The sequence below is a fragment of the Anolis carolinensis genome, chromosome 3 (genome assembly GCF_035594765.1).
Source record: "Anolis carolinensis isolate JA03-04 chromosome 3, rAnoCar3.1.pri, whole genome shotgun sequence".
Lineage (NCBI taxonomy): Eukaryota > Metazoa > Chordata > Lepidosauria > Squamata > Dactyloidae > Anolis > Anolis carolinensis.
The window spans coordinates 184,217,601-184,230,562 of NC_085843.1; the positions used below are offsets into that span (position 1 = coordinate 184,217,601).

Below are 12,962 nucleotides of genomic sequence, written 5' to 3' on the forward strand. Positions count from 1 at the left end.
TAGTGACAAATATAAGGCACCTGCTTCCTGTTTCTTAAAAAGTCCTAGAACTTCTTGGAAGCTTGTAGAGTTCATCAAGAAGAAGATTATTCTTTTTAAAAAGTCAGTTTGCTCATAACTACAAATGTTCCCCTTTAGTATACAAGTTTTCCAGAATGCTGGGTTTGTCCTACTATGCATTCAAAGTCTATGACCATGTGGACCAATACATCTAGACAGTGCCCCACGTGAGCTGCATGTACCAAAACATGCTACAAAATCTTTGTAATACAGTAGAGTCTCACTTATCCAACACTCGCTTATCCAACGTGCTGGATTATCCAACACATTTTTGTAGTCAATGTTTTCAATACATCGTGATATTTTGGTGCTAAATTCGTAAATACAGTAATTACTACATAGCATTACTGTGTATTGAACTACTTTTTCTGTCAAATTTGTTGTATAACATGATGTTTTGGTGCTTAATTTGTAAAATCATAACCTGATTTGATGTTTAATAGGCTTTTCCTTGATCTCTCCTTATTATCCAACATATTCGCTTATCCAACGTTCTGCCAGCCCGTTTACGTTGGATAAGCGAGACTCTACTGTATGTAGGGATTCTGAGGTGGTCAAAGTGGAAAGTATTTTCAAAAGATAAAACTGCATACAGATAGCTGAACAGTCCAAAGCACCACTACAATTCTGGAGATTACAACTGACTGCTAACTTATATACCAAGAATAGGCAACTACAAACAAGAGCAGGAGAAATGTTTCCTTCTTGTGCCTAACTGGCAACACATGTCAGTGTCCCTGGCATGGCATGATGTCACTTCTGGCCAATATTTTGCCTGGTTTTTTTTCCTTTATTTTTTCTATTTTGAGGCAGTTTGGGGGACTAGAAGATTTATTGGAGCAAAACATTGCCTTTTCAGGTGGTTTTGAGATAGTTTGGGCAGTTTGGGGGCAAAAAAAAACATCCACAAATCAGCTTGAATTTTCTTTTGAAATACAGGGACTCTGTATACACTGGCTTCTAAAATTATTCTGCACAAGGTCACCACCTCCCTACTATACTGAGAGAAGTAACACCTTGTGCAGATTGTAATAACTCTGCAGAAGCTCAAAAAGGTGCTACAACTACATTACTTTGTTGTCACTGATGAAAAAAAATCTAGCATTTGCGGCTTCATAAATGCCAACCTAAGTATTGTACATGAAAAGTATCCACATTTTGTACAACAGGGAAAACAACTTGTGTCCTTCCATTTTCTTTGATCCCTGACCATGCTGGCTGCAATTCAGTGTCCAACATCAACTGGAAGGTGACAATTTTTTTTATCTTTGCTGTACACATGATCTGCAAGGTTCATTTTACTTACATCCTACATTTGTTAATTGGTTGTGCTTAACTTACATCCATTAAATTAAACTTACCAAAAAGATTCCAAATAATTGATATAAGTTGCAGGTAAATAAAAAACATTGATCTTGGATGCTCGTGTATTTATCCTGAAGCATCTGAAATGAGTACAACATGTCCCTGTTAAATAAATTGCACCAGTGTCATAATATCCATCTTGTCTAAATAGTGGATATTCTTAATCCTATAGGATTCCCCAAAGATTGACATTCTAACTAGACATCAACCATCAACTGTGTTTCAATGGTCAAAGAAATTGAACCTGAAGCACAAAGTTGTTGGTTAAAACTGTCTGTTACGGGACAAAATGAAGCTAGAGTAAAAACACAAAGTTTTGCACCATTTCCTCAAAGAAGATTACATTAAACCAATATTGCTCACTTGCATTTTAATGCCAGCATTCAGCAAGAGAAATGCGTATTAGTAAAACTAGTTCAACTACCTATCTTAATTAGAATATTAGGAAACCAGTTCAACTACCTAACTTAATTAACAATTAACGTCCACATAGCATTGTTGTAAATGTTTGTGATGTACCATCTGTTTATTTCAGTTGTTATTTTATACTTTTTATTGAGTCTCTTTTTACCCATTGGTTTGAGTTGGTAATTGTTGTTTTGGCATTGAATTTTTGCCATTGTGTTTATTTTGCTGGAAACCACTCTGTGTCCCTTTGGGGAAATAGGGTGGGTTATAAAAAAAAAAGTATTACTGTTACTATTATAGCATTATTAGTTTTGTTGAACTAGTTTTGCAAACACAGCGTATTTCCTTAAAGCCAGAACCTATTATATTTGCCAATAGCAAAATTGTTTGATGGAGGCAAGGGATTGGCAGTACTTTCTGGTCTCAGGCAGAACCTTCCGTTACACTGTCATACAATATCCACAAATAAAGTACATGTAAAATTTAGGTCTCCCGTATTCACAAAGTATGTGAATACAGGGCACTTTTGTTCTTAGTCTATTTTTTATTAAAGTAGCAATACACAGTGACTTGGGAGAAAAATGAATCATTTTCATAGCAATAACTGTAGCTTTACCATAATTTTGTTCTCTGTGTTCAATATTAGAGGTCTTTCTGTAAGCTGCAAGAACTAAAAAATAATTTCTGCAGAATAATTATTTTTAAGAAATGGCAGTTGAGATTCCATGTATTACTCCAAAATATACTTCTGAAGTCAACTGATGTAAGGGAATCAAGATCTATCGTCTTTTTTCTCATTTCTATTCTTAGAACTAAATATGAATGTGAAGGATTTCCTTGCCGCAACATTTGCATACAAGTGCAAAAGGCTGTCACTAAATTTGGTTGTACCAAAAAAAATCATCTTTAGTCTACTTAAGCATGGCCTTTAGTATGCATCCAAAATATACCAAATAAATATGACCCATTACTACATCCCCAAACAACTATATACCAGGAAAAAATGACAAATGTACACATAGTGAATCCACGTTTGTGTTGGTTTTTCTTACTGTAGGAAAAAGGAAATAGAGGGTGTGGGATTCAAATCCATCTGGACATACAGGGAAAATGGCTACCAACCTTTAAACTAATAATACAGTAGAGTCTCACTTATCCAACATAAATGGGCCGGCAGAACGTTGGATAAGCGAATATGTTGGATATTAGGAGAGATTAAGAAAAAGCCTATTGAACATCAAAATAGGTTATGATTATACAAATGAAGCACCAAAACATCATGTTATACAACAAATTTGACAGAAAAAGTAGTTCAATACACAGTAATGCTATGTAGTAATTACTGTATTTAAGAACTTAGCACCAAAATATCACGATGTATCACGATTGACTACAAAAAGGTGTTGGATAATCCAGAACGTTGGATAAGTGAGTGTTGGATAAGTGAGACTCTACTGTACATCTAAAGCTCTTTCACTTAAGAGACACAAGGCAAGCTTCATCGGGTTTTACTTTTTCATCTTTGTTATACCCTATTCCTCTGAACCCTTTCCCCACAAACAGGTGCATCAATCCTCTTCCTACGACCATCCAGACTTTATTAAAATTAGTTTTTTTTATCAAGCAGTGCCATATTATGAAATTCATGGATATTAGATATTATTACTGTAATAATAATAATAATAATAATAATAATAATAATAACAATAACTTTATTCTTATACCCCGCCCCATCTCCCCGAAGGGACTCGGGGCGGCTTACATGGGGCTATGCCCAGACACAACAGCACAAAATCAAAACAAAAACAATAAACAAATCAGCCAACAATAAAACATCAACATGGATAAAAACAGTAATAAAAGGTCAATATACAAAATAATGTTAAAATCATGAGTTAGATCAAAAGATCTGGGCCAAGGTGCAGAAAAAATGTCAAAAACTAATGAACGTTGCTTAACTTTTTCATTGGTGGCAGGCATGCCAGCAATTCTAAAAGCACAAAGTTTTCTATGCTACAGCTCACTCCAACTGGCAGAGTAGTTATGGAACAAAATCAATCTTCTGTTAATGAATTTGACAGCTACCTTGATGAAACAAATTAATAACACACCTATAAGAGCAATATTCCACGTGAAGCTGAAACAGTGGTAGGACAATAGTTGTGAAGAGTATCCCGATAACGAGAAAGCAGTGAACTGTTCCCTGATTGCAAAGCTTTTCTTTTAAGATATACTTTTATGAAAGCATAATTTTAGAAGGGGCATCAATAGGTTCATTATGTTTGATAACTAAACAATAATTTGTTACATAGAATTCACATTTAAGAAAGCTGGATGTGTATTAATGCTTATGGTACTTCGATATTACACAATAAACCAGGGATGGGGAAAGTGCATCCCACAGGTAGCATAAGACCCTTTGATTCCTTTTTTGCCCTCCCTGAAGCCACACATAGCCCCCATCCTATATCTTGGTGGATGTTTCAGCTATTTTAGCCCTCCCATGCGCAAAACCACTCCATGAACCCTATGTGCTACATTATTTCACAATTGGCAACATCACCACTCTGTAGCATATAATGCCTCAGCAAAGATTACATTAATATCACAATATCACATTAAATAGGCATTGTCCTAAAATGTGGGATAATGAGGCTGGGTCACACATACAGTGACAGATGTCCACACTCATTTGAAAAACTGCATGCTATCCATATGTACACACTGCTACCCAGATATGTCTCTCCTTTTTCTTTAAAATGAGAAGTGGCAGTCTGAGAAAGGATGTCTCAGGAATGCCTCAGGATAGAGTCAGCAGGAATCAGTGTGCTTAAAGTACAGCTCAATGCAGTGACAGGGAAGAGTTAAGAGGCATTCTCCCTAGATTTAAATAATGTATAGGATTTCATAAGCTTGAAATTCCTCTTTTTAAAAGGAACAGAACATAGAATAAGATTAGCAAACTAGAAAATATAAACACTGGTTGCCTACCTGTGTTTCTTTGAGTGATTATCTCTGAAATCAGACAAATGGGGTTAACTGTGTCTGTGCAAAGCATCTTCAGAAACTCACAGAATTCTAAAGTTCAATTTCTGGTGGTAACCCACCCACGCTCCCAATGAATATGTAATGGAAATTGACGCAAAAACCCCCAGTTCCATGGCCTCCATGCAGCAGCCGATGTCACTAGAGATGGCATGACTTAAGTAGGTTGAATGAGCAGGGATGTGTGATTTCACAGATGACTATTCAAACAGTTACAGGTAGGCAACCTGTCCTTCTTCTTCTTGGTCTCTGTGAGTCACACAAATGGGTGACTAATAAGCTATTAACCAGTTGCGGCATGTGTCAGGCCACACATGAAAACAATACAGCCCTTCCAAAGGCCGCATCTGTCAAGGATCTCGAGTCAGTGTGATAATGGGAGACAAATGTCAGGCGTATTGACCAAGCTGCTACCCTATAAATAAGAGTTCAGAAGTACATCCTTAAGAAAAGCAGCAGAAGTGACCACTGCTCTCATAGAAGATTAACTCAAATAACTGCCAAGCTAATAATGAGAAAGGATGAGCCCTCTTATCACTGATTAGGTATTTGTTTTTTTTAAAAAAAATACACACATAGACTGCATTTAGAATGTTTAGGAATTCTGATGACAAGCAAGTTTGTAAGGCATAGTTCCTCAACTATTTTGGTCCAGTGGGTACACCTGCAATTGGAATGAGTTTCATGGTCACTGCCACAAAAAGGCTGCAGTGAGAGTGTGAAAAATCACTTACAGAAAGAGAACAGATAAAACTAAAATACTGGTAATTTGCCCATGAATATGGCAAAAGTGGACCTGAAGAAGAAACTCATGTTTTTAATCCAACAAAACAATGTTGTGAAGTATCTCCAGTTTTTTCTGCAGATTCCATTGGAAGTTCCCCAGCTCACCCGCCGCTAAAAACAGATGATATCTGAGCTACAGAAAACAACTCCTTAGAAATTCAGTTTTCTGGATACTCATTTCACTGAAGTCAAGCCAATTAATCCTCAAGAACAATCACTTAATAAAAACATCTAAAATTACGCTAATACATGAATGTTCTTCTCTCCTAAGATGAGTAAAAGTCTTGAGGTTACTCTATTTTTTCTTGTTTTCCATTCCCCCACAATTCATTTTTCATTCTTACTGCAGCCCCTAACTCCTCTGTTTTTTCCTTCTACTACAAGGGCAGAAATATGCCTTCCTCATCATATACCTGTCCTTCTTAAGCAGAAGCAAAAGCACTAGTTTGCTCTCTCCTCTGCTTGACATCTACACATCAGTTTGCTGGTAAAATCAAAATGTAACTGTATTCTCAGAGAAACTTAATAGGAAATAGTATAGATAGCATCTCTTTACTGAGTCTACTATCCAAAAAGAGGCTTGCTGGATCTCAGTAGACTATGGGGAGGAAGGGCATGTTTAAGAGAAATTAGGATTCATCGACCATTTCTGTTTATAGCTTACAAACAAATAGAGCAGACAGTTTTTGCAGGTTCATTGTTGTCTGCACCCACTGCACTGGAGATTTCAGTTGTACGGAATTATACTTACTATCCACTGTTCACACTTCATAATATACAATTGCTAGCCTTTTTAGATGACAGATGAGTTGTCCTACTGGGAATTAGAAATGGCAATTTTCAGGCCTGATCACATTATTTACCTCGTATAGTTCAAGAGCCACTGTGGTCCTTATCCTATTTCTCTCTCTTTAGAAGAACCTTACCCGAAATTGCTTACACTTTACAGTTTCAGGGTAGGATATGGCTTTCTTAGGACATACTTTTCATGTACATGGGTAATATAATTACCATGTTAATTACATCAGCAGAGCAGAATTAAAACCTTTTAACTGACAATATCTAGATGAGATGCAACTTCATATTAATCAAGTTAAATTTTTAAATTAAAATTATTTTACAAAAACTAAATTTAAAATTAACATGAATTTTCCTTTAGAGACAAATGTTTGTTCTAAGAGTGCTTTATCATGCACTCATGATATATTAATTTGTTTTCACTTGAAGCATTAACAGCTATTCTCATAGCTGCAGGACTTTTCTACACCATCTGTAAACTGGGAACTGTGGTGTTGTCCATACATAGAGAAAGCTGCCTGCATACCTTGATTATGCAGAATCTCATTACAACTAATCACTTGTCCACGATTGTGAAGAGTACCATATGGAGCTCAATTTGGTAGTCAATTAATGTGCATAGTTAGACACTGAGCTATTAGGGCAACATATGCAAACCACGATGAGCATTGCCATGCTGGCTTTCTTCGCTTCATTATGCAAACTAATGACATCCACTGAAGTTCTACTGAAGTCCTCGGTCTATATGGCAAAGGAGTTGCAAATCCACCAAATGAAAGAATAAACCACAGTTCCATGTTTCTGAGATGCGCCTTTTTTCATAATTTAGCAAAAAAATTAAAATAAGCAATAAAAATGATAATGAAAAATGGCCATATCTCATTCATACACAACCCCTCCCAGTAAGTAGTGTCTAAGATACAAAACATTGCTTGTTATTATGAAAGTATAGTGTTGCTACAAATTTCAAGATCACAATCATTTAACAGGATATAGTATTTCCTAACTATTTCTTGTTAAAGAAAAATCCTTGTTTTAATTGCCTAAATGGAAAGCTTTCATTAGAAGATCAAGTTTCTGAAACAATTCTAAATGGATTGCTAACATGGCAAGAATACAGGCTTCATCAACTTCTACATTTAAAGGAACGCATCTTGTGGGACAGGAATGCCTACAGTCCCACACTAATGCTACTAGGAATTTGAGTCCTGCAACTGGAGAGTAGCAAATTTCCTGTCCCTGTTGTAGATGGTAAAGGCACAATCAAAATTAGAAAATACATATTTACAGAGTTACTGCGTAGTTTCTTATACAGCTAATGTTACCTAGTCACCACAGAACAGGGCACACGCTATTAACTCTGGCTAACAGTTACCAATCGCGTATTGGCTGACTGAAGAAAACCAGAAGATCTCAGTTTATTGGGCAGATTATACAAAAGATGATTCCTTAGGTAACCTGGGCCGAAACCATGTAGGGCTTTAACAACGAGCACTTTGCACCTTGCTTGGAAACTGGTTGGCTGTCAGTAGAGATGTTTTATTATCAATATGATTATTCCTAGTAACCAAACTGGCTGCTGTGTTTTGAATTGGAGTTATAAAACTGGCACAAACCTAGAAACAAACCAATATAGAGAGTATTACAGAAATCCAGCCTTATTAACCCGTGCACTAGCATCCTTAGAACATAAAATAGCTCTTCATAAGAGAGGCAACCCAATTAAGTTTTAATTGAATGTTATTTTAGTTTGACTGAATGCATCCTTATTCTTTTGTGCACAGACGTCAACTTTTGCCTAGGGCGAGATAGTAATCAGGTTTCAAACTAGACAATCACTTTAAACAAGAAATGTTTCTCCTCCAACGTCTTTGGGTTCTGTGCTTTCAAGTCTCTTCTGACATATAGCAATCTATCACATGGTTTTCTGGCAAGATTTATTCAGTGGACGGTTTGCCATTGTCTTCCCCTGAAGTAAATAGAGTATAACTTAGACAAAATAATCCAGTTGGTTTCCATGGCCACACTGTTTCTCTGTCTAATTCTAAAACCACATAATTAATTCTTATATAAGAAACACAACAACTGTATTTCCCATGAAGTTACAAATTTACCATATATACTCATGTGTAAGTCTAGCAATTTGAGTAAAAATATCATTCCCCAAAACCTAGGTTGATTTATCCAGACATCTATGTAAGTATTGTATCTTAATTCTTATCAGAAAAGCATTAAGAAATATTTTGGTGTTGGTGTAAAGAATTAGTATTTGAGCATTAGACCATTTCTAACTACAAGAGTGGGCAGTTAAATTCTATTGTAAAACAGGGCAGAGCAAGAAACACTCTTCATCAGATTCATTAATACTTTTTATTTTATTCTACACAAACAGAATAGGACAGTAATTGATTTATTCACTCATAGATTTTGATGCTGCCAGCATCAAATATTATCACTTAATAAATACATGTTGTAGGCTCTCTGCTTCTTCTCAATGCATAGTTTTTTCAAAGGGTACATCTTCAACACTGAGGAAATCAATCTATCAGTATCACTCTTAAGGTGTCAATGAAGTTGCATGTATTTTCAAAGTCCTCAAGTTCAATGAGAGAGGAGTACTTGCAACGAAACAGGTCATGACATGTGCCAATAGATGTTTTAAATTGCCAATGGCAAAACAATGCTTATGTTCCTTAGACAGCCTGTCACGATGCAAAAAGCTCAGCATTGTCCAAACTGACCTTTTCACATCCGACCAGAGCAAAGGGGGGGGGGGGGGGAGAACCGGATGAGGAAGACCATTTGGTTGGGAAGACTGATTTATGACCTGCTCTGGTTTTCAAACTGGGAGAGGACAGTTGACGGGGAGGTGTGAATGGGGAAGGAGAAATGTGGGAGGGGGAGGGAAGAAGCAACTTGATATACTGAGGGGGGGGGGCTAGCGGAAGAGGGGCAGTGTAAGCTTTGTGATCATTTTGGCAAGGCGGATTCAATAAAGTTTCCATAGCACCAGCTGTGTGAGCCTACTTTTGTGTCCTATACCTTCCAAGGACTGACACAGCCATCAATAGCCTTTTGTAAGTTGCACATGAACATCTAGAGAATAAGTTAGCCTTCTGAATGCCTTATCACTGTCTTGATCACAATCTGCACCATCCTAAAAGATGTACATAAGATGACTTAAATCAGAAAATGAAAATGTCAATTTGGAGAATACACCTGGCACAAAAATATCCAAAAGAACTAGCAGAAAGAATTACTTTTTCAATATTTTTTAAAATCAGAGTATAGTTGCTCCCTGCTATTAAGATAGACGAATCCATCCATTTTCTTCAATATAACCAATTGCCATGTGTTGATTCAAATATTTCATAGGAGGATGCCAAATTCCAGCTCCAGCAGCTTGCTACATGCCATTTCTTTTTGATAAACATTATTAATTCTGTCCCTGACTGATGTAGATGAAGAGTTTTTTTTAGCCTTTGTAAGTTTTCAAATGGGTGCCACCAGTGCTTCATAAACTTGACTTAGGTCACATATAATACTTAAACATAAAGTGTTCTTGGAGAGAAAGGTTTGACAGCTGTCTGTATATCGATGTTTCATCTCTGAGAGACGGTTTCTTTGGCTTAAAGCCCAGACTAGGCCTAAGGAATTCTTGATTCTCATTAAAAGTGCATAATCTGGTTTCATTGATTTGTTCAGGCACATGTATTATATGTTTTATATTTCATCTATGGCATTTGCATAGAAGCCATTCAATTAACTACAGAGCGACATAGTTCCAAAATTTGGTTTTCATCACTCCTCTTGAAAGCAGAATTCAAAATTAATTTTGAAAGTCAAAGTACTTAGTTGGATTTATGAACTGTATTCTATGCTCTTTTACAATAGCTATTTTAATTATTCAGGTTGAGTATCTCTTATCTAGAATTCTGAAATCCAAAACAGTCCAAAATTCAAAATTGTCCACATGAGTGGCTGAGATAATGACCCCTTTTCTTTCTGACAGTTCAATGTTTTCATGAACAAAATTATTTAAAATATTATGCATAAAATCAGCTTTAAAGTGTGTATATAAAGTGTCTATGCAACATAAATACATTTCATGTTTAAAGTTGGGTTCTACAAGATATGTCATTATGTACAAACATCCAACTTACAAATGACCCATAGTTAAGAATGGGGGTGAGACAACACGAAGCAAGAGAAATCTACCCATAGGAAGGAAATACACTCCTGGGAGAGTTATCATGGGGAAAAGAGGTCTCAACTGAAGCCTTATCACCAATTCTTGTTTCCAAAGCAAGTCAAATTTTTCAAAATCCGATTATCACAGGGACAGAAAGTGAGGTGATATCTTCTGAACAGAGGCACAGATAGCAAAACAAACACCACAGGGGTGTTAACCCTTCAATGTGTGTGTGCATGTGTGTGTGTGGCTGGAGTTACACTTTTAAATGTACCTGTTCTGACTTACATACAAATTCAATTTAAGAACAAACCCACAGAACCTATCTTGTTCATAACTTGAGAACAGATTGTTTAGGCAAATACATGTATTCCAAAATCCCCAAAGATCTGAAATCCAAAATACTTCTGGCATCAAGAATTTTGGATAAGGGATACTCGGCCTGTTTCTAAGTAATTTAAATTGGTTTTAATTATTAAAAATATGTCATGAATAAGAAGATATACTACTTTGTATACTGTGCTGCAAAAATATATTTCATTTCAGGAGTGAGTTATTCATATTATTTAAAGATTCATATTATTTAAAGAAAAGCTCACCCTCAGACATTATGCTCTTCCATCATGAACACTGTTCTGATAAAATATGTTACACTGAAAAAAAATCAAGAAACTAGAATGCCCTAGATAAATGCCTTCCTTGGCTTTAATCAGAAATAATTGTCACTCTTTGTACTATTAAGCGGCAGGGAAGGAATGCAATAGAGACAATTCATTCAATGTAATAGCTTTGAAATCTAATACTGAGAGAAACAGAAATAGAGAGATACTGTCAATGTCTTAAGGTACAACAGAAGCAGTAGATTTTTCACTTCAGTGAGCTTTTCCTATGCAAATAGGAAGAGAAATCCAATCATCTCTTGACAACTACAGGTTACACAAAGTTCTTTTGTCCCTGCATATTTTTAACAGTCCTCATCTCCTAGGACCATGAATGCAAAAACAAATCTGTTCACTTACTGAAATCAATGAGAAACCTTCCAAATCCTTGCCTTTGGTATTGGGGCATAATCATTATGCAGGAGACATTGTACTTCTGTTGGCAGAGCTTCTCCTGAGGAAAGAAGATCAAGCATGTCAAAACATTACTTAAGTGGGCCATTCCAGATACTTGTTCCTATCTTTAAAAAATAGTCCAGCAAGGTGAGCAGACAGCCTGCTGTCAATGTCAAATAGAATAATCTCATTGCAAGTAATATTATGGTGACATATGACAAGCAAATCAATGTATCTTCTTAAGAGGCAGTTTAGTGAATTTTTCATGCCATATGCTAGCTTCAGTCAGCTAGGATAGCCTCCATTTTGAGGTGTTCTTTTCAGATGCTTGTGAAACAATATTAGAGAGGGAGAAAGGAGTTCTTGAGAGTAACAACACATTGTTTCCTACTTTGGGAATGTCAAAAATTGTTGGAGCTAACAAAAGAAATCTAAAGCATTTCTTTAAAAGAGGGACTTTGGCCAGTTCGGGTTCATTAGAAACTCCAAAAGAGAGTGGCAGGATCACACTGGCAAAGAGCTTAAATACAGCTTGCAAATGAAGATTAAGAGGAAGCATGATGATTTCATGCTTAGACAGAGACGGCAGACATCAGTAGAGGCTGATCCTCTGCCCCCCCCCCCCCCCCCCACACACACACATAAGCTTGAGATTGCTGCTAACAAACTGGATATCCCCCAGGTCTTTGGGATAACAAATGAAATGAGTGGTGCCCAAGACAGGCCAACCATATAACACATAAGCCCAACTACATGAACAGTTCTTTCCCTTGATTCTTATTTACAGAATGAATAAAGAGGTAATAAGAAACGTTCTAAGGGATCAGAAGAGAATGCAGGATTTAACTTTTGACTCAATCAAAATAAGTTGCATTTTCAATGTTATGTAAACTGATAACAGATTTGTGCTTTTTTTGCAATTGGAGATTTATGTTTTCAGTTGCAATTTAGCTCAACAAACTGCAGGTATTAAAGCTATGGCACAAAATCAAGATTCACACAATAGTAATATTGATTTTTTTTACCTTTGAGAAGTATCCAACTAAATGACACCCTTTCTCGTCATTCTTGGTGAGAACATAGAAAAGAAATGGCTCAACATCATAATATAATGTTTTATGGTCTAGGAAGAGCTTTGCTAATAAGCAAAGATTTTGGCAATAAATTTTGCTTGCATTCCCATCAACCTATGGAAGAAAGAATGGTCTGTATCAGTATTTTCAGCATAGTAGCAGATCTTCACACATGTTTAC

The 12,962-nt window shown here is 36.3% G+C and overlaps 1 protein-coding gene across 5 annotated transcripts in view; it reads right to left on the reverse strand.

Moving 5' to 3' along the window:
- kat6b (lysine acetyltransferase 6B) overlaps positions 1 to 12,962 on the reverse strand; it is a 112,435-nt gene that overhangs the window by 25,905 nt on the left and 73,568 nt on the right. For all 5 annotated transcript variants that reach the window (XM_008114279.3, XM_008114282.3, XM_062977443.1 and 2 more), the window contains 2 exons: positions 12,735 to 12,896; positions 11,674 to 11,767 (listed from right to left, as the gene is read on the reverse strand). In XM_008114279.3, coding sequence (XP_008112486.2) covers positions 11,674 to 11,767; positions 12,735 to 12,896 — 256 coding nt within the window. The remainder of the gene's footprint in view (positions 1 to 11,673; positions 11,768 to 12,734; positions 12,897 to 12,962) is intronic.